We start from the raw sequence: 26,964 nt of genomic DNA on the forward strand, positions 1-26,964 counted from the left end.
CCTGCATCAGCCTCCCAAGTAGCTGGGACTACAGGTGCCCCCCACCATGCCCGGCTAATTTTTTCTATTTTTTAGTAGAGATAGGGTTTCACTGTGTTAGCCAGGATGGTCTTGATCTCCTGACCTTGTGATCCGCCCACCTCAGCCTCCCAAAGTGCTGGGATTACGGGTGTGAGCCACTGCGCCTGGCCGAGAATGTTTTTATATACAAATGAGATGGAGAATGAGGCCTTGGGCTGAGAGAAAAGGAAAGCTGGAAGCCCTTCCTATTCACCGCATAGAGTAAGAATTTCAGATGACAGTCTAAAAAAGTATTTCTTAGCCCTGCCTTCCATCCACAGGGGCAGAGGAGGCCTTTATTCCTAGGTAGAGAATGCCTGGCCACAGATAGGATAGCCTCTTCCCTCCAAAGCAGGACATGGTCAAAGAACAGGAGAGTCATTTCCTGCTCAGATTTCAAGTATCTTATCCAGAAATGCAGGGCGTTTTCCCTGCTCTGTCCTCCATGCCCCTCCTCCCCATGCACTGCGCTTATGCCACTAATAATGCAGCGTCAACGAAGTTTGACAGTACGGGGATTTCCTTAACAGCGGAAGCTACTGACTGCACCCCAACATATACTGATGTCATCAGCGAGACCCTGTGCAGCATGAAGAAGCGGAAAGACAACCTCAATCAGTTGTACCAGCGTCACTGTAGTGAATGGAATTATTTTGACAAGCATCTAAAGGAACTGCAAGACAACTTCTCCAGGTATGGAAGGGGCTTTGGGGAATGCCATTGCTCCAGCACTCATCTTTTGCAGCACATTGTCATCATCATCATCATTTTTAAATGGGTTGGTGGGGGCGGGGGGGTTTCCTGTAACTATCATAAGCATAATCAGCTTTCTTGTGGTCAGAATATAAACTCCTAATAACAGAGACCAGAGCTTTTTTTTTTGTTTTTTGTTTTTTCTAACTACAAAAACATTATGTGTTCAATGAAAGCAAACAAAGGATCCGGAAAACCACATAAAAGTACCAAGAGATACACATTGCCAACATTTTCCCGTAAATCCTTCCAGTCTTTTTTTTCTGGGCCCATATATCTGTATCACTAAATAAAGTAGTAGAATCATATTGTCAGTCTGTTTTTTAGAACTATTTTTCCCACTTTGCAGCATATTATGGACATTTTCCTCTGTCTTCTGCCTTTTTCAAAATTTTTATTTTACTTAGAAAAACCTTTCAGAAAGTTGATAGTACACTGAACAAGCATGTGCCATCAGGCATTTACCAAGTATTCACATTTTGCCCCATTTGCTTTCTTTCTCTAATATCTAATCCAAATTCAAATTTCCCCAATTGTCCCCAAACTGTATTTTTATTTTTGGAGACAGGGTCTTACTCAGTCACCCAGGCTGGAGTGCAGCAGCTCAATTACAGCCCACTGCAGCTTCAAACTCCTGGGTTCAAGTGATCCTCCTGCCTTAACCTCCTCTGGAGTGCTGGGATTACAGACATGAGCCACCGTGCCTAACTCAATGTGTCTTTTTTGGCTTTACCTGCTGCTCCAGGATCCAATCAAGAATCATGGGCCGGGCGCGGTGGCTCAAGCCTGTAATCCCAGCACTTTGGGAGGCCGAGACGGGCGGATCACGAGGTCAGGAGATCAAGACCATCCTGGCTAACACGGTGAAACCCCATCTCTACTAAAAAATACAAAAAACTAGCGAGGCGAGGTGGCGGGCGCCTGTAGTCCCAGCTACTCGGGAGGCTGAGGCAGGAGAATGGCGTAAACCCAGGAGGCGGAGCTTGCAGTGAGCCGAGATCCGGCCACGGCACTCCAGCCTGGGCTACAGAGCAAGACTCCGTCTCAAAAAAAAAAAAAAAAAAAAAAAAAAAAAAAAAAAAAAAAAAAAAAAAAAACAAACAAAAAAAGAATCATGAACTATATTTTGTTTTTTGTTTTTTTGAGACAGAGTCTCAGTCTGTCGCCCAGGCTGGAGTGCAGTGGTGTGATCTTGGTTTACTGCAGCCTCTGCCTCCTGGGCTCAAGCAATCCTCCCACCTCAGCCTCCCGAGTAGCTGGGACGATAGGTGTGCCCCACCATGCCCAGCTAATTTTTGTATTTTTAGTAGACAAGGGGATTCGCCATGTTGCCAGGCTGGTCTCAAACTCCTGACCTCAGGTGATCTGCCCCAGCCTCAGCCTCCCAAACTGTTGAGATTATAGACGTGAGCCACCGTGCCTAGCCAGAAATTATATTTAGTTTTATCTCTTTGGGATCTTTGAATCTATAACAGTATCCTGCCTCTGCCTTTTATTAATTGTTTTTTACGACATGGGCTTTTTTGAAAAGCTCAAGCCACACTCTGGGTTTTTCTGATATTTCCTCAAAGTATCATTGAATTTGTTCCAATATAGCCTATTCCTATACACTGGACATTAGGTCTATGCTAGAAGTTTGATTAGATTCAAGTTAAATCCTTTTGCCCAGAATCTTTCACAGATGATGCATGTATGTGTGTACACACACACACACACACACACACACACACATATATATATATATATATAGTTTTTTTTTTTTTTTTTTTCTTTTTTTTTGAGACGGAGTCTTGCTCTGTCTCCCAGGCTGGAGCGCAATGGCACAATCTCGACTCACTGCAAGCTTCACCCCCACAGGTTCACGCCATTCTCCTGCCTCAGCCTCCCGAGTAGCTGGGACTACAGGCGCCTGCCACCACGCCTGGCTAATTTTTTATATTTTTAGTAGAGACGGGGTTTCACCGTGTTAGCCAGGATGGTCTCGATCTCCTGACCTCATGATCTGCCCGCCTTGGCCTCCCAAAGTGCTGGGATTACAGGTGTGAGCCACCATGACTGGCCTTTTAATTTTGAATTTTTAGTAGAGACGGGGTTTCACCATGTTGGCCAGGATGGTCTCGACCTCTTGACCTCAAAGTGCTAGGATTATAGGCATGAGCCACCGCGCCCAGCCCATTAAGCTTTCTTTATTCTATAGTTCATTGTCCCAACAGATATTTTCAGCACCTTCTGGGTACCAGGCATTATGATTGCTTACATATCTGTCTCTCCCAATGGTTGTAACAAGCCTTGATGGCAGGATCCATGGAATGGCCGAGGCTAAGGTAGGAATACAGGTATTTTTACTTACTGGTTCTGTTACCATGGACTATTAAACTATTTTTGCCTTTTTGAGGCCACAGGTAGGTCCTGGTATGGGGCTAAATTCTAGTCATGGAATAAAAAATGGAAGGGTTGGCCGGGCGCGGTGGCTCACGCCTGTAATCCCAGCACTTTGGGAGGCCGAGGCGGACGGATCACAAGGTCAGGAGATCGAGACCACGGTGAAACCCCGTCTCTACTAAAAATACAAAAAAAAATTAGCCAGGCGCGGTTGTGGGCGCCTGTAGTCCCAGCTACTCAGGAGGCTGAGGCAGGAGAATGGCGTGAACCCGGGAGGCGGAGCTTGCAGTGAGCCGAGATCGCGCCACTGCACTCCAGCCTGGGCGACAGAGCGAGACTCCGTCTCAAAAAAAAAAAAAAAAGAAATGGAAGGGTTATTTGCACATAGCTCACTGATCCTCAGTTGTTTTGTTGCACTTCAGTCATTTGATAGTATTTCCTAGTTTGTAGGGGTTTATTGATCAAATAAATTAAGGTCTGTAAAGACTTTTCTCAGAACTAGGCCCATAGGTAGGTAATTGTATCAGTTATAATTATGTTTGGCTTAGAATGACAGAAAAACTCAAACAGTGGCTAAAATTTATTACAATTTCTTTTCTCTCATTTACAAGGACTCCAGTAGATATGAAAGTTCATAGTGACAGGGTCTTTTTTTTTTATTTGAGATGGAGTCTCACTCTGTTACCCAGGCTGGAGTGCAGTAGCACAATCTCGGCTCACTGCAAACTCCGCCCACCAGGTTCATGCCATTCTCCTGCCTCAGCCTCCCGAGTAGCTGGGACTACAGGCGCCCACCACCACGCCTGGCTAATTTTTTTGTATTTTTAGTAGAGACAGGGTTTCACAATGCTTGCCAGGATGGTCTCGATCTCCTGACCTCGTGATCCACCCGCCTCGGCCTCCCAAAGTGCTGGGATTATAGGCGTGAGCCACTGTGCCCAGCCAAGATCTTTTATCATATTGCTCCACTAGCTTCAGCCCATGATTTAGCTTCATAGTAAAAAACGGCTGCTCAAGTTCCAGCCACCAGGTCCACATTTCATCCAGTTCAAAGGAAGATGAGTTCAAAGAAATGTATTTCTTCTAGAAGTTGCAAATAACCCTTCCATTCCATGGCCAGAACGTTTTGAAGTTCAGAACTAGTTTAAAGTTAACATTAAATTCACATAGAATATCCAGGGTTAACTTTACAGCTTATACATTTCAGAAATAAAGGATCTCCTGTTTAATAAATTCTTTTTTTTTTTTTTTTTTTTTTTTTTTTTTTTTTTTTTTTTTTTTTGAGACGGAGTCTCACGCTGTTGCCCAGGCTGGAGTGCAGTGGCGCGATCTCGGCTCACTGCAAGCTCCGCCTCCCGGGTTCCCGCCATTCTCCTGCCTCAGCCTCCTGAGTAGCTGGGACTACAGGCGCCCGCCACCGCGCCCGGCTAATTTTTTTTTTTTGTATTTTTAGTAGAGACGGGGTTTCACTGTGGTCTCGATCTCCTGACCTTGTGATCCGCCCGCCTCGGCCTCCCAAAGTGCTGGGATTACAGGCTTGAGCCACCGCGCCCGGCCAATAAATTCTTATTAGGTGAATTATCATAGTAAAGATTTTTTTGCCAGGAGGAAGTTTGTAACTGTGCGTTAGAAGTTGCATTGCTAAATACATTACACTTTTTGTTGTTTAAGATATTAAACACCGCTGAGCGCGGTGGCTCACACCTGTAATCCCAGCACTTGGGGAGGCTGAGGTGGGTGGATCATGAGGTCAAGAGATCGAGACCATCCTGGCTAACACTGTGAAACCCCATCTCTACTAAAAATGCAAAAAATTAACCGGGCGTGGTGGCAGGCACCTGTAGTTCCAGCTACTTAGGAGGCTGAGGCAGGAGAATCGCTTGAACCTGGGAGGTGGAGATTGCAGTGAGCCAAGATCATGCCACTGCACTCCAGCCTGGGCGACAGAGCGAGACTCCATCTCAAAAAAAAAAAAAAAAAGAAAAGATATTGTTGAGAAGCTCATCATGCCTTATATTAATAAAGTGATTCTCAAAGTTTTGTCTACAGATAAAAATGGTGCCTTAAAACACACCTGTGCTGCTAGACATCCAGGCAGGGTTACTCTTAAGGAAGTAGGATAGTGACTGAGCAGAGACATGAGGCGGCTTCTAAGGAGCTGGCAGCGTTCTCTTTCTCATTCTGAGTGCTGGTTACATGGACGTGTTCAGTATATGAAAATGTCATGAGCTGCACACTTAGAATCTGTGCACTCCTAGTTTCTACGTTATACTTCAATATATGCTTTGTAAATGGTCACGCAGATCTATCAGTTTACAGGACATACAGAACATTGAGGACATGTTAATTACTCCAGCCTTTTTCTATATGTCTCTGTGTTTTCTCCTCAGGGAAATGAAGAATATTGATCAAAAAGCAGCAGATAAAAAAAAGGCAAACCACATGTTCGTCCCACCTTCAGCCTTCAATGAGGAATCACCTGACAAAAAAATGAAGGGAAGTCTCCAGAGAGAAATTGAGTTTCTTTTACAGTTTGTTCGAACAAAAACCATGGGAAATGTAGAAGTGTGAACAGTGTAAGAATAAGAATTATTTTATTTTTTTTTTTTGAGACAGAGTCTCACTGTCTCCTCAAGGCTGACTGCAGTGGTGCCATCATAGCTCACTGCAGCCTCCACCTCCCAGGCTCAAGCAATCCTCCCACTTCAGCCTCCTGAGTAGCTGGGACCACAGATGTGTGCCACCACGCCCGGCTCATTTTTTATTTTTGTAGAGATGGGGGTCTCACTGTGTTGCCCAGGCTGGAAGATTCTTAAAACATAGGAAAGAGCATATAAAAGTTCACTTATGGCCAGGCACTGTGGCTCACACCTGTAATCCCACTACTTTGGGAGGCCGAGGTGGGCAGATCATGAGGTCAAGAGATGGAGACCATCCTGGCCAACATAGTGAAACCCCACCTCTACTAAAAATACAAAAATTAGCTGGGCATGCCTGTAATCCCAGCTACTCGAGAGGCTGAGGCAGGAGAATTGCTTGAATCCGGGAGGCGGAGGTTGCAGTGAGCCAAGATCACGCCACTGCACTCCATCCTGGAGACAGAACTAGACTCCATCTCAAAAAAAAGTTCACTTTTATGTATTACTCACACTACTCTCATTTTAGTTTTAGTGTTATTATTGGTGATAGTAAGGACTACTAATGATTTGTACATCCTTTATACCAAGCATTGGCCTATGTACTTTATGAAGTGTATGAGACAGAGCTCCTTGGTTGCATGTGCCAGGAAGCCAGCTCAAACTAGCTTAAATGGAAGGAGAATGTAGCAGCTTAAATAACTGGGAAGGCCATGACAGGCCATCTGCAGGCATATTAAACCTAAGAACTTGATATTTTCAGGCTCTTTCTCTCTCTGTCTCTTGATCCTTTTCCCTTCTGTGGGCTGAATTCTTTTTCAAGCTGCCTCTGCCTCAGGGCCATGGACAGCCCAAGTCTGTCTCATAGTCCTGACCTAAAAAGCCATGTTCACTTTGCTGGAGTACATCTTCTAGTAGTTCCCAACAAAAAAGGCATATGGGAAATATTTGAGTCTTTGCATGTCCAAAACGTCTTTTTTTTTTTTTTTTGAGATGGAGTCTCCTTCTGTCACCCAGGCTGCAGTGCAGTGGCACGATCTTGGCTCACTGCAACCTCCTTCTCCTGGGTTCAGGCAGTTCTCCTGCCTCAGCCTCCCCCAGTAGCTGGGACTAAAGGTGCGTGCCACCATGCCCAGCTAATTTTTTTTTTTTTTTTTTTTTTTTTAGCAGAGATGAGGTTTCACCGTGTTTGCCAGGCTAGTCTCAAACTCTTGACCTCAGGTGATCCGCCCACCTCGGCCTCCCAAAATGCTGGGATTACAGGTGTGAGCCACCATGCCCGGCCCTTTGTTCTATTTTTTAAAAATTATTTAAGAGATGAGATCTTGCTCTGTTGCCCAGGCTGGTCTGCAACTCCTGAACTCAAGTGATCCTCTGGCCTTGGCCTCCCAAAGTGCTGGGATTACAGATATGAAAAAATGTCTTTGTTCTTGATTAATATTTGGCAAATGTTTTGCTGGGAATAAAATTCTAAGTTAAAAGTCAATATTCTACAGAATTTTGGAAAACTTTTCCTGCGTCCTACTTTTGCTGCTGAGAAGTCTCATGCTATTCTGATTCCTGGGTCACTGTTTTTCCCCCTGTGGGAACTTTTAGGATATTGTCTTCATTCTTTTTTTTTTTTTTTTTTTTTTTTTTTTTTTTTTTTTTGAGATGGAGTCTCGCTCTGTAGCCCAGGCTGGAGTGCAGTGGCGGGATCTCAGCTCACTGCAAGCTCCGCCTCCCGGGTTCATGCCATTCTCCTGCCTCAGCCTCCCGAGTAGCTGGGACTACAGGCGCCCGCCACTGTGCCTGGCTAGTTTTTTGTATTTTTTAGTAGAGACGGGGTTTCACCATGTTAGCCAGGATGGTCTCGATCTCCTGACCTCGTGATCTGCCCGTCTCGGCCTCCCAAAGTGCTGGGATTACAAGCTTGAGTCACCGCCCCCGGCCTGTCTTCATTCTTAGTATCCTGAAGTTTCCCAATGATATACTTTGGTATGAGTCCTTTTCTTAATATGCGTCACTGAGGTCGGGAGTGCTCTCAGTCCAGAGGGCAGAGTCCTCCAATTCTGAGATTTTGCCTTGTATTATTTATTTGAAAATTCCCTTCATTTTCTTTGCTATTTCTGGAACTATGATAGTCAATTGTCAGACCTCCTGGATTGATCCTCTAATGTTCTTATCTTTCTTTATTCGCCTCTTGGCATCTGTATATATATTTCTTTTCTTTTTCAAACAACATAAATGTATTTTCTCACAGTTCTGGAGGCTAAACTCCAAAGTCAAGGTGTCAGCAGGGCCATGCTTCCTCTGCAGGGTTCAGGGTAGTCTTCCTTTGCCTCTCCCTAGCTTCGTGCGGTTGCCAACAGTCCATGGCTGTCCTTGGCTTGTAGATGCCTCACTCCAATCTCTGCCTCTGTCATCACCTGGCCTTCTTCATGTCTGTCTGCATCTATTCTTCTAAAAACAGCAGTCATATTGGATAAAGGCCCACGCTAATGCCTTCATTGAACTTGATTACATCTACAAAGACTATTTCCAAAAAAGGTGTTATTCATGGGTATTGGGGTTTACAACCTTAACATGTCTTTTGGGGAATATAATTAAACCTATAACCTCTTTCTTCTTTTTTTCTTTTTTCTTTCTTTTTTTTTTTTTGAGATGGAGTCTTGCTCTGTCGCCCAGGCTGGAGTACAGTGGTGCGATCTCGGCTTACTGCAACCTCCGCTTCCCGGGTTCATGCCATTCTTCTGCCTCAGTTTCCTGAGTAGCTGGGACTACAGATGCCTGCTACCATGCCCGGCTAATTTTTTTGTATTTTTAGTAGAGACAGGGTTTCACTGTGTTAGCCAGGATGGTCTCGATCTCCTGACCTCGTGATCCGCCCATCTCGGTCTCCCAAAGTGCCGGATTACAGGCGTGAGCCATGGCGCCCAGCCCTTTTTTTTTTTTTTTTTTTTTTTTTTTTGAGACAGAGTTGCTCTGTCACCCAGGCTGGAGTGCAATGGCGCGATCTTGGCTCACTGCAACCTCTGCCTCCCAGGTTCAAATGATTCTCCTGCCTCAGCCTCCTGAGTAGCTGGGACTACAGACACGCACCACCACAACCACCTAATCTTTGCATTTTTAGTAGAGACAGGGTTTCACCATGTTGACCAGGCTAGTTTCAAACTCCTGACCTCAGGTGATCCACCCACCTCAGCCTCCCAAAGTCCTGGAATTACAGGCATGAGCCACCACGCCTGGCTAAAATTTCTTTGTAGAGACAGGGTCTTGCTGTGTTGGCATTTTCTACATATAGAATCATGCTGTCTGTAGATAGATATAGTTTTACTTCTTCACTTCCAATTTGGATGCCTTTTATTTCTTGCCTAATTATCTGTCTAGAGCTTCTGATACAAAGTGGAATACTAGCAGTGAAAGGACGCATTTTGTCCTGTCCCTGGTCTTAGGGAAAGGCTTTCAGTCTTTAACCATTGAGTGTGCTGTTATCTGTGGGTTTGTCATAAATGTCCATAATCATGTTAGAGTAATTCCATTCTATTCCTATTTTTTCTGAGTGTTTATTATCATGAAATGCTGTTGGTTCTTGTCAAATGCTTTCTCTGCATCATTGAGATAATTATGTGGGGTTTTCTCTTCATTCCTTTATTGTGCTCTATACCCTGATCCATTTGTGTTTCACTGAGGGGAACCACCCTCAGATTCCTGGGGTAAATCCCATTGGTCCTGGTGTATAATCCTTTTAATAGTCTGTTGGAGTCAGTTTGCTAGTATTTGTTGAAGATCTCTGCATTTGTATTCTTAAGGAATAGTGGTCTATAATTTTCTTTTCTTGTCATTTCTTTTTCTAATTCTGGTATCAGCATGATGCCGGCCCCATAAAATGAGCTATGAAAAACTATTTGCTCTTCTATTTTTTGGAAGAGCTTGAGAAAAATTGGTGTTAATTCTTCCTTAACGGTTTGGTAGAATTCACAAATGAAGCCCTGTAGTCTTTCACTTTTCTTTGTTCAAAGGGAGATTTTTGATTATTGATTCAATTGTTTTATTTGTTATAAGTCTATGCAGAATTTTTATTTTTTTCTTGAGTCAGTTTTGGTAATTTGTGTATTTCTATGAAGTTTTCCATTTCATACAGGCTATGTAATTTATTGGCATTTGTATTCTCTTACAAGCTTTATTTCTGTAAGGTCGGTAATCATGTTCCCATTTTCATCTATGTGTGTCCTTTTCTTGGTAGTCATTCAAACTCAGTTTGTTAATTTTATTGATAACTAACATTTTGTTTCCTTCAACTGACCTTCTATTTTTTCTATTCTCTATTTCATGTCCACTGCTCTAATCTTAATCTCCTTCCTTCTGCCAGCTTCAGATTTAGTTTGTGCTTCTTTTGCTAAGTCCACAAGTCATAAAGTGAAGTTATTGATTTGAGATGTTTCTTCTTTTTAAAACATAGGCATTTATAGCTATAAATTTCTCTCTTAGCACTGCTTTTGCTTTACTCCATAAGTTTTATTATGTTATGTTTTTGTTTTTATTTCAAAATACTTTTTAGTATGTCTTATGATTTCTCCTTCAAGTTGTAGCATGTTCTTTCCAAATAAGGACAGTGAACCTAAATAGAAGAAGTATAGGCTGGGCACGGTGGCTCACGCCTGTAATTCCAGCAGGTTGGGAGGACAAGGTGGGTGGATCACAAGGTCAGGAGATCAAGACCATCTTGGCCAACATAGTGAAACCCCGTCTCTACTAAAAAAAAAAAAAAAAAAAATACAAAAAAAAAAATTAGCTGGGCGTGGTGGTACATGCCTATAATCCCAGCTACTTGGGAGGCTGAGGCAGGAGAATCACTTGAACCCGGGAGTCAGAGGTTGCAGTGAGCCAAGATCACGCCACTGCACTCCAGCCTGGTGACAGAGCGATACTCCATCTCAAAAAAAAAAAGAAAGAAAGAAAGAAAGAAAAAAAGAAATGTGATGCTTTCGTGAAATATTAAAGGAAGTCCTTTAGGCTTGTGAGACTAGTCTCCATGCCATAGCCCAGCATATAATATTCTGAAGATTCACATCTGGAGGTGTAAAGCAGTAGGGAACACAGAGTTAGAAAACACAATCCAGGTTTTCAGCATCACCAGAGGGATGTCACCTCCAATGGGGTAGTACCTGCTTGCTGCCTAGAGGTTTGTGGGGCCCAGCTCAGATCCCATGCAGCAGTGTTCCTGTCAGTACTGGTGAAAGATGAAGGGTGGAGGCACCGGGGATGTGGAAGCCGTGGATGCCAGCTGTCCTACTCGACCACTTTCTCTGGAGGCAGGAGCACGCCCTCAATATTCCATGCACACAAGGATCACCACTGGCCACGCCACTGCTCACATGCAGTCTTTGAAGAAATTACATTTGTAAATTAATTTTTGTTTTTATTTGTTTGTTTCACCCACAGGAGGGGAAAGGAGGAGAGGAAAAGAGAAGAGAAGCAGAAGTTGAACATTTCCTTCCACTCACCAAGCCCTGAGGAGCTCCGCAACCTAGAACCAGGAAGCGCCTACAGAATCTGTGATATTTCTGCTATGAGGTGGAGTGGAAGAACAAGAAAATAAGAAAATTGTGGCCAAAGACTGAGAAATAGGAATCACGATTTCACCAATTCCATTGTAGTTTTTCTAGGCTGAGTGAAAAGCAGGAGTAGAGAGTTGGTCCTTGGGTCACTACATGTATTCATACATTTACTCTTTCACTCAGTATTTTATTAAATGCACGTTGGTAAGTACGTTACAAATATGACCTCATACAAAGGTTAAACTTTCATACCAGCCATATGAAGTAGGGATTATGCACTGCATTTTACACAGCAGCAAGCCCAGGTTTAGAAAGGTTTCTGAAGTTCTCTGCTGTAGACACTGGGTAATTAACACTAGATAAGACACAGTCCCTGTTCTCAAGGGAGTCACCATCTGGTAGAGGGAAGACAGACGTATCAACACATTAAATGCTCTAAGTATTGGACAGAGGAAAATGAAGGCAGAAGCCTGGGAGTCACACAGAAACACTTTAGAGATGTCATGTCCATGGGCCGAGTTTAGAAAAGACAAGATGTTTGCCAGGCGGAAGGAGGGCATATTGGAAAGAGGCCGGCAAGCCCAGTGGTTAGAGGAGCAGGGGGCAAAGGCTCAGAGGCAGCATAATAGAAGTGCCTATCAAATTATCAAATTAATAGTTCTACAAAGCTTGTTACAAAAAATTGCACTCCTCTAGGCCGCTTTTCCTTTTCCCCCACAACACTTTCCTCTATTTTTTTTTTACTTTCCTCTTTTTTAACTGATCATTTTGGTATTTTTTCTCCACTGTATATCTAAATACCACACTGCTGCAGCTTCTTCTTTTTTGTTTGTGGTGTGTGTGTTTGTTTGAGACGGAGTCTCACTCTATTGCACAGGCTGGGGTGCAGTGGCGTGATCTTGGCTCACTACAACCTCCACCTCCTGGGTTCAAGTGATTCTCCTGCCTCAGCCTCCCAAGTAGCTGGGATTACAGGCACCTGCCACCATGCCTGGCTAATTTTTATATTTTTAATAGAGATGGGGTTTTGCCATGTTGACCAGGCTGGTCTTGAACTCCTGACCTCAGGTGATCCACCTGCCTCGGCCTCCCAAAGTGCCTGGATTACAGGCATGAGCCACTGCGCCGCACCCAGCTTCCTCTTGATTTTTCCATGTTAGGCATTATCTATTGACTTCTCAGTAGGAAAGATGAGGGCCGGGCTCTCTCTCACACATGCACACACTTCCCATCTCCCATCCTCCCAATGGGTTTATATTGTAATTTTGGTTGGATCACTAAGCAGCATAATGATACCATAACATTATTGCCAGCTGAGCCATAAAGTGTACTATAGTTATTTTTTCCTTTCTTGTAAAAGTCTTGATATCCCTGGAACTGAGTCTATTTATTTATCTCAATTTGCCTGTTCTCTTGCTTGTTTTTTTTTTTTCTTTTGTATTTACCACAGTGCATCTCCAAATTATCCATTGGTTGTATAAATCTCCCAGTTCATGCAGACACTTGACACAGTCTGTCAATTTCACCTTCATTTCTCAGCCTTCTCACCTGCTTCACCTGAGTGAATTTCTAAACTGTTCACATAATCCTGGGGATTCCCTTTTTCATTCTCTTGATCATAACTGTTTTTTTAATGTTTCTGTTGGTGTCTTTATGGTTCATCCACAGAGAGGCAGAGATCACTAAGATGTCAAAAGCAACACAGAAAAAGGAGGTATTCATCCTTGATGTCTCACCTTCCAGCTCATTTGAGTGAATCTTTGTCCAAGAATTGAGAGAAACTTTATAGGTAAAGCATGCACATGTTGTCTGATTTAATCTAAAATAGAAACAAGAAAACAAAAAAAATAATACTGCAACTAGGGACACATTTAGTCAGTCCCAGTTCATGGGACAAGGAATATTAAAGTTCACTCCTACCATGGCCAAAGTCAGGATTTAAATGTAAATTAATTTTTTCATTTAAAAAATTTAGGCCGGGCGCGGTGGCTCAAGCCTGTAATCCCAGCACTTTTGGAGGCCGAGACGGGCGGATCACGAGGTCAGGAGATCCAGACCATCCTGGCTAACACAGTGAAACCCCGTCTCTACTGAAAAATACAAAAAACTAGCCGGGCGAGGTGGTGGGCGCCTGTAGTCCCAGCTACTCAGGAGGCTGAGGCAGGAGAATGGCGTAAACCCGGGAGGCGGAGCTTGCAGTGAACTGAGATCTGGCCACTGCACTCCAGCCTGGGCGACAGAGCGAGACTCCATCTCAAAAAAAAAAAAAAAAATTTAAATTAGGCCAGGCGCTGTGGCTCACACCTGTAATCCCAGCACTTTGGGAGGCTAAAGTGGGCAGATCACGAGGTCAGGAGTTCAAGACCAGCCTAGCCAACATGGTGAAACCCTGTCTCTACTAAAAATACAAAAATTAGCTGGGCGTTGTGGCAGGCGCCTGTAATCCCAGCTACTCGAGAGGCTGAAGCAGGAGAATTGTTTGAACCCGGGTGGCAGAGGTTGCAGTGAGCCAAGACTGTGCCATTGCTCTCTAGCCTGGGCAATAAGAGTGAAACTCCATCTCAAAAAAAAATTTTTTTTTAATTAATTTTAACTAACTTAACATTAATTTTTTCAGAGGCAGAATCTCAGTCCGTTGTCCAGGCTGGAATGTAGTGGCACAGTCATAGCTCACTGCAACCTCAAATCCTGGGCTGAAGCGATCCTCCCACTGCAGCCTCCCAAGTAGCTAGGACTACAGGTATGCCACCATGTCTGGCTAATTTTTTAAGAAACTTTTTGTACAGATGGGATCTCACTGTGTTACCCGGGCTGGTCTCAAACTCCTGCCTTCAAGTAATCCTCCTGTCTCGTCCTTCCAAAGCACTGGGATTATAAGTGTGCCACCGCACCTGGGCTTATTATTATTATTGTATAGCATAATAATATAATAGTAATCATAGGCGATGTCATTTATTGAGTACTTACTATGTGCTGAATGCTCTGCTAAGCCTGGTTTAGACATTATCTCAGTTAACCTTCCTGGTGTCCCTGCAAGATGGATATTGTTACCTCCGTTTTCTCCTAGGAAGAAACTGGGGCTTGGTGGGGATGATTAGGTATTTGCTAGATGTCTATTCTGTACCATCCCTGCACCAGGCCCTGTGAATACGGAGATAAATACACAGTCCCTGACCTTATGAGGCTCACAATCTGGAAGAAAGAGAAGGATGTGTAAACCAGTAAATGCATTAATGCTCTGATAGAGATCTGCATGGAATCTGAGAAAAACCAAGACAGGTGAAGCCAGTGTGCCAGCAGCCCTTTGGGACAGAAGATATTTCACTGAGGGGCACAGGCACAGGGGTTGGTTTGCCAAAGGACCAGCAGCTGGGCTGAGGGGCTTAGGTTTTATCATTTGAGCTTCAAGGCACAGGGCAGTGACCTGGTCTGTGCTAGAACAGTTCACCTGTCACAGCCAAGAGGAAAGAAATGGTGCAGGTGGCTGTTGGCCCAAACCAAGCAGCAGATAAGCAGATCTTGGGACATATAGCTCATCCCTCAGATACACATCTTCACTTGAATCCTGAGTAGAACTCTAGGTGACCCCCTTGGAGGCTATTACCCATGTAAAAGGGGATGAAGGAAAGGTAAGTGGGAAGGAGCTCAGGCTTTGGCATGAGAAAATTTGGGCCTTTGAATCCCTGCCCTGCTTCACCATATGGATGTGTGACTCAGCATAGTAGCTTTGCAACTTGACCTTTCTGAACATGCTTTCTTGACTGCAGAAGGGGAACGCCTATCTAGGAGGGTTGTTGTGAGGATTAGATGAGATAATTTATGCAAAGTTCTTGGCACAGTACTTTTCATTTTGTAATTGCCACAAGCTGTTATTGTTATTGTTATTGTTGTTATTGTTGTTATAAAGTGTGCTCTTCTTGGCCGGGTGCGGTAGCTCACGCCTGTAATCCCAGCACTTTGGGAGGCTGAGGCAGGTGGATCACCTGAGGTCAAGAGTTCAAGACCAGCCTGGCTAACATGGCGAAACTCCATCTCTACTAAAAATACAAAAAAATTAGCCAGACGTGGTGGCGGGTGCCTGTAATCCCAGCTACTCGGGAGGCTGAGGCAGGAGAATCGCTTGAACCTGGGAGGTGGAGGATGCAGTGAGCTGAGATTGTACCGTCACACTCTAGCCTGGGTAACAAGAGTGAAACTCCGTCTCAAAAAAAAAAAAAAAGTGTAGTTTTCTGAAACCAGAACATGTTGAACACCTGCCAAGTACAAGGCACCATGTGGGACAGATAAGCAGAGCACCCTCTTGCCTTCCCTTTACTACCCCAGTCATCGTCAACTCTTCATTTGCAGTTTCTCTAGGAACCACACTTTCCTATTTCTCGACCTTTTGTCTGTTGCTGCTTCTGTACCTGAAAATGCCTTCTCCTCCCTCCTCTTTGTTAACTGCCAACATCACTAATTCCTGCTCTTCCTCCAGGACCCTGCTTAAATGTCCCCTCCTCTTGGGAGCTTTCCCTAATATACCAGGAGCAAGGTAGGCACAAGTGCTCCACTGCGTTATGCTCCAACAGCATTCTGTGCCATCCCATTATGGCAGCAGTTACCATAGTAGATTGTAATTGCCTGTTTACCTATCCGCTGCTACCATTAGCCCCCATACAGCAAGAAGGTCTCCTTGTTTTCTAAGCCCAGGGCAAACTGCATTTCTGTCTCTCAGGACCATTTGTTGCACAATCCAAGATCATCCCTGCATGGACCCTTTCCAGAAATTACTGAGGACTCAGAACTGTAGGCCTCTCAGGATGTTAATGATGAAAAAACCTGTCTCTGCTCTTTGTAAATATTAGAACGGAAAATTATGGGAAAGAATTATTTGCCCTTTATAAGGGAAGAGGGTAGAGCATCAAAGGTAACTAACATTTAAAAAGCATTTGCTGTAATGTGGGATAAAGCAAATGGGTAATTGTATGATATTCTAATTCTGTCATCCCCAGTGTTGCTGAAAATCCATATTCTCAGCATGGAAGAAAATAAATTCAAATGTTAAACTAGAAGAGATGAAGTTAAAATCCTATAGTCCTGATTTTGAATTACTTATGAATTGATGATGAAATGTATGTTTTAGAACACACAATTGCCTGAAGAACAGGAGGGATAGCTAGAGAGGGGATAGGAGGGAAGCTGGAAGGGGTTAGAAAGAGGCCCAAAGAAACTTTTGGGGGTGACAGATATGTCTACTATCTTGATTGTGGTGAAAGGCTCATGGGTGTATACACACCTAAACACACTTTAAATGTGTGCAGTTTCTCATATGTCAATTATACTTCAATAAAGCTTTGTTAAAAAACCAACAGGCCAGGCATGGTGGCTCATACCTGTAATCCCAGCACTTTGGGAGACTAAGGCAAGAGGATTGCTTGAGGCCAGGAGTTTGAGACCAAATGGGGCATGAGTCCTTGCCTCTGCAAAAAATAAAAAATTCATCGGATGTAGTAGTGCACACCTATAGTCCCAGCTACTAGGGAGGCTGAGGTGGGAGGATCACTTGAGCCTGGGAGCTCAAGGCTGCCATGAGCTATGATTGTGCTACTGGACTCAGCCTGGGTGACAGAGCAAGACCATGTATGGAAAAAAAATAACCTGGGCCAGGTGCAGTGGCTCACACCTGTAATCCCAGCACTTTGGGAGGCCAAGGCAAGGTGGGTGGATTGCCTGAGACCAGGAGTTTGAGACCAGCCTGGCCAACATGGCGAAATCCTGTCTACCCAAAATACAAAAATTAGCCAGGCATGGTGGTGCACACCTGGAATCCTAGCTATTCGGGAGGTTGAGACACAAGAATCACTTGAACTTGGGAGGCGGAAGTTACAGTGAGCTGAGATCGCACCACTGCACTCCAGCCTAGGTGACGGAGTGAGACTGTCTCAAAAGAAAAAAAAAAAAAGGAAAGGAAAGGGGAAAGGAAGAAACTAATTGGATGCCAGGGAACCACCTCATTATTTTGAAAACTGGTAAGTAAATTTAATAAGCATTTATCTTACCATTCCCATATGAACTGTATTACCAGGTGACCAAATAGTAGAGGAAGAGAAGCTTGTCTTTAGAAACAATCCACCTAGGGCCGGGCGCGGTGGCTCAAGCCTGTAATCCCAGCACTTTGGGAGGCCGAGACGGGCGGATCACAAGGTCAGGAGATCGAGACCATCCTGGCTAACACGGTGAAACCCCGTCTCTACTAAAAAATACAAAAACCTAGCTGGGCGAGGTGGCGGGCGTCTGTAGTCCCAGCTACTCGGGAGGCTGAGGCAGGAGAATGGCGTGAACCCGGGAGGCGGAGCTTGCAGTGAGCTGAGATCCGGCCACTGCACTCCAGTCTGGGCGACAAAGTGAGACTCTGTCTCAACAAAAAAAAAAAAAAAAAAGAAACAATCCACCTAATAAATTCAGAAATAATGATAGACTTAAATTATCACCATTTTGCAACCCCCAATGAATTAATGGATCTAGGTTGATCATCCATGGCTGCTTACATCACAAAAGACAAACAGCTATTAAATGCCTTCTGATGTTAGACCATAAGACCACCTATCAAATAGTCTTACAAATAAGTAAACCTGAATGTGATCTGAACTCTAGACCCAACTACCATAACAGGAAATACAGAGGATGGGGACAGCATGGTAAATGGTAAATGACACCTAGGGGATACAATCAGCAAAATCCAGGCTATGGAAAACTCCAGGGCAAATGGTTTCATCTTTTTCAACAAATAAGTTTCAAGGGAAAAAGAGAGAGGAAATATATAGATTAAAAGAGACTTAAAAGAAGACATCAGTTGCCAAGCATGATGGCCCATGCCTGTAATCCCAGCACTTTGGGAGACCAAGGTGGAAGAACTCCTAGAGCCCAGGAGGTGAGACCAACCTGGGTAACATAGTGGGACTTCGTCTCTACAAAAATAACAAGTAAAAAGTAGCGGGGCAAGGTGGCATACGCCTGTAGTCCTAGCTACTTGGGAGGCTGAGGTGGGAGAATTGCCTGAGCCTAGGAGTTGGAGGGTTCAGTGAGCTATGATCATGCCACTACACACTCCAGCCTAGGTGACAGAATGAGACCACATCTCTAAAAAAGAAGAAGAAGAAGACATCAATCAATTGCAACATGTGGACATTGTTTGGATCCCATTGAAACAAACTTACAATGTGGCATTTGAGCCTGGCACGGTGGCTCACACCTGTAATCCCAGCACTTTGGGAGGCCGAGGTGGGCGGATCATGAGGTCAGGAGATCGGGACTATCCTGGCTAATCCAGTGAAACCCAGTCTCTACTAAAAAAAAAAAAAAAAAAAAAAAAAAAAAAAAATTAGCTGGGCATGGTGGCAGGCACCTGTAGTCCCAGCTACTCGGGAGGCTGAGGCAGGAGTATGGCGTGAACCTGGGAGGCAGAGCTTGCAGTGAGCCAAGATTGCACCACTGCACTCCAGCCTGGGCGACACAGTGAGACTCCATCTCAAAAATAAATAAATAAATAAATAAAATAAAATGTGGCATTTATGAGACAAATGGCTATTTGAATCCTAAATATTTTATATATAAAATTATTTTTAGGTGTGATAATGGCATTATGGTTATTATATTTTTTAAAGAGTTATTACATTTCAGAGATATATACTGAAATATTCACAGATGGAATTATAAGATTGATGGAATTTGTACTCAGATAATATGGGAGAGAGAAAGTGGATGGAGGTATAGGTGAAACAAGATTGACCATATGTTGAAAATTGTTGAAGATGGGTGATGGGAATATTATACTGTTTTACTTTTGTGTATATTTGATATTATCCATAATTTTTAAAATTAAAAGCATTTACCATGGACACTTCTAAGCATATTTTACACACTGTTTTATTCTCATCTCACTAAAGCTCTGTGAATGAGGTACAATTTACCCCATTTTCAAATTGAGGGTCTTCTTGTTTAAAGCACCATTACTCCTGGCTTGGGACTTCTGTTATACAATATTCTCCTAGTATTCTCTTTGCCCTCTCTCTTGCCCCTCCAATTAATTCTCCACACAGGAGCCCACATACTTCATATGTATTAACCCATTTAATTCTCACAACTCAGTGTCAATACTATTCTTGGTTTTCAGATGACGAAACTAAGGCACAGAGAGGTTAGATAATATTCCCAAGACCACACAGCTAGTGAATGGCTGAAGTGTGCTGTACATCTGGCTTAATTGCTGCTCTTATGTGTACTTATGACAGGAAAATAAAGTCAAGATATGAATATACAGACCTGCCATATAGTGGTTTAGCATGTCGGTTAAGAGAATGGACACTGGTGCCAGACTGTGAGCCTCAGGCAAGTTACTTAACCTCCTGGCGCCCCAGTTCCATCATGTAAATAGGGGTGATAATTGTTCCTGCCTCATGGTATCTGTGTCAGGAGTGGATGCATGAATCTGTGGGAGGCACTTAGAACAGTGCCTGACACATGGTAAGTGCAGCTTTTGTTGGCTATCGTGATCATTATTGGGTGTTCAACAAATACTCGTTCCTTTTGGCCTCTCTCCTTTAATTTTGAAATTAAAATTCTCCAGCAGAACCACTTGCAGTTCCCCAAATAAGCCTCTGTGTTCCTTCTGCCTTCCCCGCCCTGCCCAATTAACAAATCCTCTCTGATCCAGCCCCAAACCAAGGGCCACCATCCCTGCAATCCCAGAGGGAGCTCTACTTGGTTCCCAGCTGCATGTCTAATCCTTCTTATCCTGCCTTGTGTGGTGATTATCTGTTTCTGCATTGTCTTCTCTACTAGACTCATGGCTCCTTGAAGGCAGGTACCTGTCCTTATATCCATCAGAGACGTGGAACTGAGCAGTGTTGAATAATGCTGGTAAAATAAACTGTCATAGCAAGCCTCTCTTGGACAGCTATGTGCTGAAGTTAATCACGAGGTCAGGAGATCGAGACCATCCTGGCGAACACGGTGAAACCCCGTCTCTACTAAAAATACAAAAAATTAGCCGGGCGCGGTGGCGGGCGCCTGTAGTCCAGCTACTCAGGAGGCTGAGGCAGGAGAATGGCGTGAACCTGGGAGGCAGAGCTTGCAGTGAGCCGAGATCGCGCCACTGCACTCCAGCCTGGGGCACAGAGCGAGACTCTGTCTCAAAAAAAAAAAAAAAAGGTTTTCCAATTTGGACTGAAAAACTGAGAAAGCCCAAAATGACTATTATATATACATGTATGTATGTGTATACATACATACAGTCATGTGCCACGTAACAATGTTTCAGTCAACAGCTGATTTCAGTCAACAGCTGACTGAATATATGACGGTGGTCCCATAAGATTATAAAGGAGCTAAAAAATTCCTATCACCTAGCGACTCTTAGCCTTCATAATGTCGTAGCATAACGCATTACTCACGTGTTTGTGGTGATGTTGGTGTGAACAAACGTACTGTGTTGCCTGCCAATCATATAAAATATAGTACACAATACGGGTGTAATGGTAATAAATGACTATGTTACTGGTTTATATTTTATTTATTTAATTATTTAATTTTCAGTGTTCTTTGGGTATGGTTTATGTATTTACTATCTTACAGTTTTTATCATTATTTTAGAGTGTACTCCCACTTATTTAAAAAAAATGTTAACTGTAAAACAGCCTCAGGTAGGTCCTTCAGGAGGTATTACAGAAGAAGGCATTGTTATCATAGGTGATGACAGCTGCCTGCATGTGATTACCCTAGAGACATTCCAGTGAGACAAAGATGTGGAGGTGGAAGACAGTGATATTAATGATCCTGACCCTGTGTAGGCCTAGGCTACTGTGTGTGTTTGTGTCTTCATCTTTAACCAAATAAATTTTAGGTTAAAAAAAAAAAAATTGGCCGGGCACGGTGGCTCACGTCTATAATCTCAGCACTTTGGAAGGCCGAGGCAGGTGGATCACTTGAGGTCAGAAGTTCAAGACCAGCCTGGCCAACATGGTGAAACTCTGTCTCTACTAAAAATACAAAAATTTGCCGGGCGTGGTAGCACACACCTGTAATCCCAGCTACTCGGGAGGCTGAAGCGGGAGAATTGCATGAAGTTGGGAGGCGGAGGTTGCAGTGAGCCGAGATAGTGCCACTGCACTCCAGCCTGGGTGACAAAGCAAGACTCCATCTCAAAAAAAAAAAAAAAAAAAAAAAAAAAAAAGCCAGGCATGGTGACTCATGCCTGTAATCCCAGCACTTTGGGAGGCTGAGGTGTGTGGATCACAAGGTCAGGAGATTGACACCATCCTGGCTAACACGGTGAAACCCCGTCTCTACCGAAAATGCAAAAATTAGCTGGGCGTGGTGGCACACGCCTGTAATTCCAACTACTCAGGAGGCTGAAGCAGGAGAATCACTTGAACCCAGGAGGCGGAGGTTGCAGTGAGCCGAGATGGCACCATTGCACTCCAGCTTGGGCAAGAAGAGCGAAACTCCGTCTCAAAAAAAAAAAAAAAAAAGAAAAGAAAAAAAAGAAGCATTTTTAAAATAGAAAAAACTCATAAGGATATAAAGAAAGAAAATATTGTTGTTGTATAGTTATACAATGTGTTTGTGTTTTAAGCTACTCCAAAAGAGTTTAAAAGTTTAAAAGAATTAAAGTTTATAAAATAAAAAAGTTACAATAAGCTAAGGTTAATTTATTATTAAAGAAAAATATTTTTGTATAAATTTAGTGTAGCCTAAATGTACAGTGCTTATAAAGTCTACAGTAGTGTATAGTAATGTCCTAGGTCTTCACACTCACTCACTGACTCACCCAGAGCAATTTCCAGCTCCATTTATTATAAGTGCCCATTTATTATAAGCTCCATTTATTGTAAGTGCCCTATGTAGTTGTACTGTTTTTTTTATCTTTTTTTTTTTTTTTTTTTTGAGACGGAGTCTTGCTCTGTCACCCAGGCTGGAGTGCTGTGGCCGGATCTCAGCTCACTGCAAGCTCCGCCTCCCAGGTTTACGCCATTCTCCTGCCTCAGCCTCCCGAGTAGCTGGGACTATAGGCGCCGGCCACCTCGCCCGGCTAGTTTTTTGTATTTTTTTAGTAGAGACGGGGTTTCACCGTGTTCGCCAGGATGGTCTCGATCTCCTGACCTCGTGATCCGCCCGTCTCGGCCTCCCAAAGTGCTGGGATTACAGGCTTGAGCCACCGCGCCCGGCCTTTTTTTTTTTTACTGTACCTTGTGTATGTTTAGATATGTTCAGATACACAAATATTTACCATAGTGTGAGAGTTGCCTACATTATTCAGTACAGCAACATGCTGTACAGGCTTATAGCCTAGGAGCAATAGGCTATCCCATGTAGCCTAGGCCTGTAGTCAGGTATAGCACAGAGTATACTAGGTCTGTGTAAGTACACTCTATACTGTTCACACAATGACCAAGTCGCCCAGTAATGCATTTCTCAGAGTATATCCCCACTGTTAAGTGACACGTGACTGTGTGTGTATATATACGTGTGTAAATATATATACACACATAATATACAGTATTTAATATGTAAAACATTTATATTTAACTTTTATGTGTATATATAACCCATAAAATATGTATAAAACACATACATGTTTATATTTATGTATATATAAAATCTTGGGCTTTGTCATTTGTTGTCTATCTTATACATGTATGTTATATATCAATATATTAAAAGTTTATATAAATGGTTATTTATAAAAGAAGTTTAAGTTAAACCAGAAATTCATTTGTGCCTAGATATTTGTACTTCTTTAAATCTTGTTCCAAGTAATGTGTTCCTTTAAAGCCTATATGTAAATGAAAATATTTACTATTTAATTTCTTTCTTTTTTTTTGAGATGGAGTCTCGCTCTGTCACCAATCTGGAGTGCAGTGGTGCGATCTTGGCTCACTGCAACCTCCCCCTCACGGGTTCAAGCGATTCTCCTGCCTCAGCCTCCTGAGTAGCTGGGACTGCAAATGCATGCCATTGCACCCAACAATAAGTCAAGTTTTTGCCCTGACATTTCATTTATCTAGAACTTGGATAGATTTTTCTAGAACTTGCATGGAGTCTAATTTTTTCTCAGAACAGTACTCAAGTAGGTGAACAGAAATTGGTAGCATGTGAGCAATAACAGGACATTTAGCCACCTGGCTGTGGTATATTGGATTATGGTTAAATAAACTATATTTATGAAATTTAAAAGGTGCAAGGGAAGAAAACATGATTTAAAAAAAAAAGGACAGACTAAGACTGAAGTGAGTATCAACTGTTAATCACGACACTTAGGTTAGAATGACCTGTTTATGCCTTTTTCTTCCGTACGTACAACAGAAAGCAAGATAGGTCACCAGCAGCTCTACTGGAGCCACCCATGAAAATTTGGCCAGTGTTCGTGCTCTTGTCATGTCTGCCCAAACCAGCAAGGTCTGATTCAGAAATACAGCCTCAGCCGGGTACGGTGGCTCACGCCTGTAATCCCAGCACTTTGGGAGGCTGAGGCAGGCGGATTACTTGAGGTCGAGAATTCCAAACCAGCCTGGCTAACATGGCAAAACCCTGTCTCTACTAAAAATACAGAAATTAGCTGGCATGGTGGCAGGCCCCTGTAATCCCAGCTACTCAGGAGGCTGAGGCAGGAGAATCACTTGAACCCAGAAGGCGGAGGTTGCAGTGAGCCGAGATGGCACCATTGCACTCCAGCCTGGGCGAAAGAGCAAGACTCTATCTCAAAAAAAAAAAAAAAAAAAAAAAAAAAAAAAAAGAAAAGAAAAGAAAAGAAAGAAAACGAAAAGAAAAGAAAAAGAAAAAAAAGATGGCCTTAATGTGTGCTGCCAGTCAGTACACAAAGGATATAGGTTTCATTAAGTTGGACTAAGTGATCTTCCTTGAATAGATTATCCAAGGCATCCACTCAATGAAAGAAAAAAACTCTTTTTACATAAAATAAAAATTTAATTTTTTGGTTTTTCTTTTTTATTGAGATGGAGTCTCCCTCTGCTGCCAGGCTGGAGTGCAGTGGCATGATCTCAGCTCACTGCAATCTCTGACTCCCTGATTCAAGCAATTCTCCTGCCTCAGCCTCCTGAGTAGCTGGGATTACGGGCACGCTCCACCACACCCAGCTAATTTTTGTATTTTTAGTAAAGACGGGGTTTCACCATGTTTGCCAGAATGGTCTCGATCTCCTGACCTCGTGATCCGCCTGCCCTGGCCTCCTAAAGTGCTGGGATTACATGCGTGAGCCACTGCAACTGGCCTAAAAAAATTATTTTTAAAGGAACAACCTGTTTATGGGTCTGCGTCTCCCAAGCATTGTTGCTTTCCACAGCAGAGACTTAGTCACCTTTCTATCTGTGTGCTTAGCACAGTGCACACTATTTTTCCTTTAATGTATTTTTCACAATTCTGCTTATATAGTTCTTTGTATAAAATCTATCTTTCCTACTAGACCGTGAGCTCTGTAACAGCTGTGAAATAACCAACTCTTTCTTTGCCAGGACATGGAAACTAGTACAACCAAATATTTCCATGAGCTTTAAATATTTATCAATAGCCTTAAAATTGTCCTTTCAATCAATGATTATACATCCAGAAATCTACCCTAAGAAAAGGGATCCTCAGCCAGGTGCAGTGGCTCATGCCTGTAATCCCAGCACTTTGGGAGGCCAATGTGAGAGGACTGCTTGAGCCCAGGAGTTCAAGACCAGCCTTGGCAACATAGTGAGACCCCATCTCTATTTTTTTTATTATAAATAAATAAAAGTAATCCTAAAAAATAAACTATGCAAAAAGATGCTGACACTAATTAGTAATGTCCAATAATAGGGAAATTGTTAATAATACATTCAATGAAATATTATGCAACCATTTAAAATTATGCTTAAGACATGGAAAAATGCTTACTAGGCAACTGAAAAAGTAGGATTAGAAATTACCTGCTCACACCTGTAATCCCAGCACTTTGGGAGGCTGAGGAGGGCAGATCATGAGGTCAGGAGATCGAGACCATCCTGGCCAACATGGTGAAACCCCGTCTCTACTAAAAATACAAAAATTAGCTGGGCATCGTGGCACGGACCTGTAATCCCAGCTACTCAGGAGGCTGAGGCAGGAGAATCGCTTGAACCAGGGAGTCAGAGGTTGCAGTGAGCTGAGATCATGCCACTGCACTCCAGGCTGGTGACAGAGTGAGATTCAGTCTCAAAAAAAAAAAAAAAAAAAAAAAAAAGAAGTACATATTCAAAACTATATACAACTTTTGCCTTTTATTTTGCTAATCATTGCTTCGAATAAAGATGGGAACTTTGGTTTTTGATTTTTTGGTTCATAATCTTACAGATTTTTTTTTTTCTTCTTTCTACTTTTCTGGTTTTTTCTGTAAACCTATAGTAAACCCCTTTAGGTTAATGCAAATCCACACACTGCAGAATTAGTATCTTTCAGAATATTCCCTCTGCTGAGGCAAGAAACACAATATTTGAAATGTCTATGTAATCTAGAAGTGTAAGAAAAAACAGCATGACAAGATTGATGGAACTAGAATACTGAGGAAAAAAAGAGAAAGTCTGGCAAATGTAAGAGGTGTTTTACTAGTCATTCATTCTCCAAATAAGTATTGAACTCCAGCTAAATACAATCTCTTAAGTTAGTACTTATTCCCTCTTATTACCTGACTAATGAATTACTCATGGGTGTCAGCCTCTAATGCCATGTTCCCCAGTTACCCACAAACTGAATAAGATGTCCCTCCCATGCGTTCCTATGGCACCCCCTATGCCTTCTTGTAACTGGAGGTGAATAATGTAAGGCCCTAGGTTAAAATTTTAATCGACTCTTTACAAACAGCAGTCATTTTAAGCCTTTATGTAGCCAGGGGAAGGAGCCACTAAGAGGTACACGTCTCAGCAATAGGCTACAAGTACCTTATTCTTAAAGGCAAATTATTTGAAAATGGAGATAAAGAAATGGAACACTGCTGGACACAATGGCTCATGCCTGTAAACCCAGCACTCTGGGAGGCTGAGATAGGAGGATCACTTGAGCCCAGAAGTTTGAGACTAGGGCAACATGGTGAAACCACATCTCTACAAAAAAAATACCAAAAAATTAGCTGGATGTGGTGGCTTGTGCCTGTAGTGCCAGCTCTTTGGGAGGCTGAGGTGGGAGGATCGCTTGAGCCTGGGAGATTGAGGCTGCTGTGAGCCAAGATCTTACCACTGTACTCTAGCCTGGGTGACAGAGGGAGACCCTGACTCAAAAACAAAAAGCAAAACAAAACAAACAAATATGTTTAAGGGGAATTCTACCCAGTGAAATTTGTACGTGATGAGCATTCTTTAGTTCTCTACTAAAGCATTTCTCAAATTCAAGCTCTTGAAATTTCAAGAATATGTATCAGCAAGCATCACTTTGTAGAAGCCCAACTATATGTGCTGGAATCCTGTGCCTCTATTTGGTTATAAGGTGACTGTCCACAGAGGGGCAGTAAAGTGTAATAGTTTAAAATTCAGGTCTTAACTATAATCCCACTGCCTATTTCTTTATTTCTTAAAATATTATAAAAATGACATAAAATTTTAAAA

At 42.9% G+C, this 26,964-nt stretch overlaps 3 protein-coding genes across 6 annotated transcripts in view; 1 reads left to right on the forward strand and 2 right to left on the reverse strand.

The window, feature by feature from the left end:
* The window catches only part of FAM227A (family with sequence similarity 227 member A), a 73,711-nt gene extending 62,253 nt beyond the window's left edge, over nt 1-11,458 (forward strand). Inside the window, exons 15-17 of the mRNA XM_050806235.1 lie at nt 601-753; nt 5,586-5,685; nt 11,250-11,458. Of these exons, the coding sequence (XP_050662192.1) occupies nt 601-753; nt 5,586-5,685; nt 11,250-11,327 (331 nt within the window). The 3' untranslated portion in view covers nt 11,328-11,458. The remainder of the gene's footprint in view (nt 1-600; nt 754-5,585; nt 5,686-11,249) is intronic.
* Nucleotides 1-26,964, reverse strand: part of GTPBP1 (GTP binding protein 1) — a 310,687-nt gene that overhangs the window by 144,069 nt on the left and 139,654 nt on the right. The window lies entirely within an intron of this gene.
* Nucleotides 1-26,964, reverse strand: part of CBY1 (chibby family member 1, beta catenin antagonist) — a 628,117-nt gene that overhangs the window by 77,919 nt on the left and 523,234 nt on the right. The gene's annotated exons all lie outside the window — the stretch shown is intronic.

The sequence above is a fragment of the Macaca thibetana genome, chromosome 10, assembly GCF_024542745.1.
Source record: "Macaca thibetana thibetana isolate TM-01 chromosome 10, ASM2454274v1, whole genome shotgun sequence".
NCBI lineage: Eukaryota > Metazoa > Chordata > Mammalia > Primates > Cercopithecidae > Macaca > Macaca thibetana.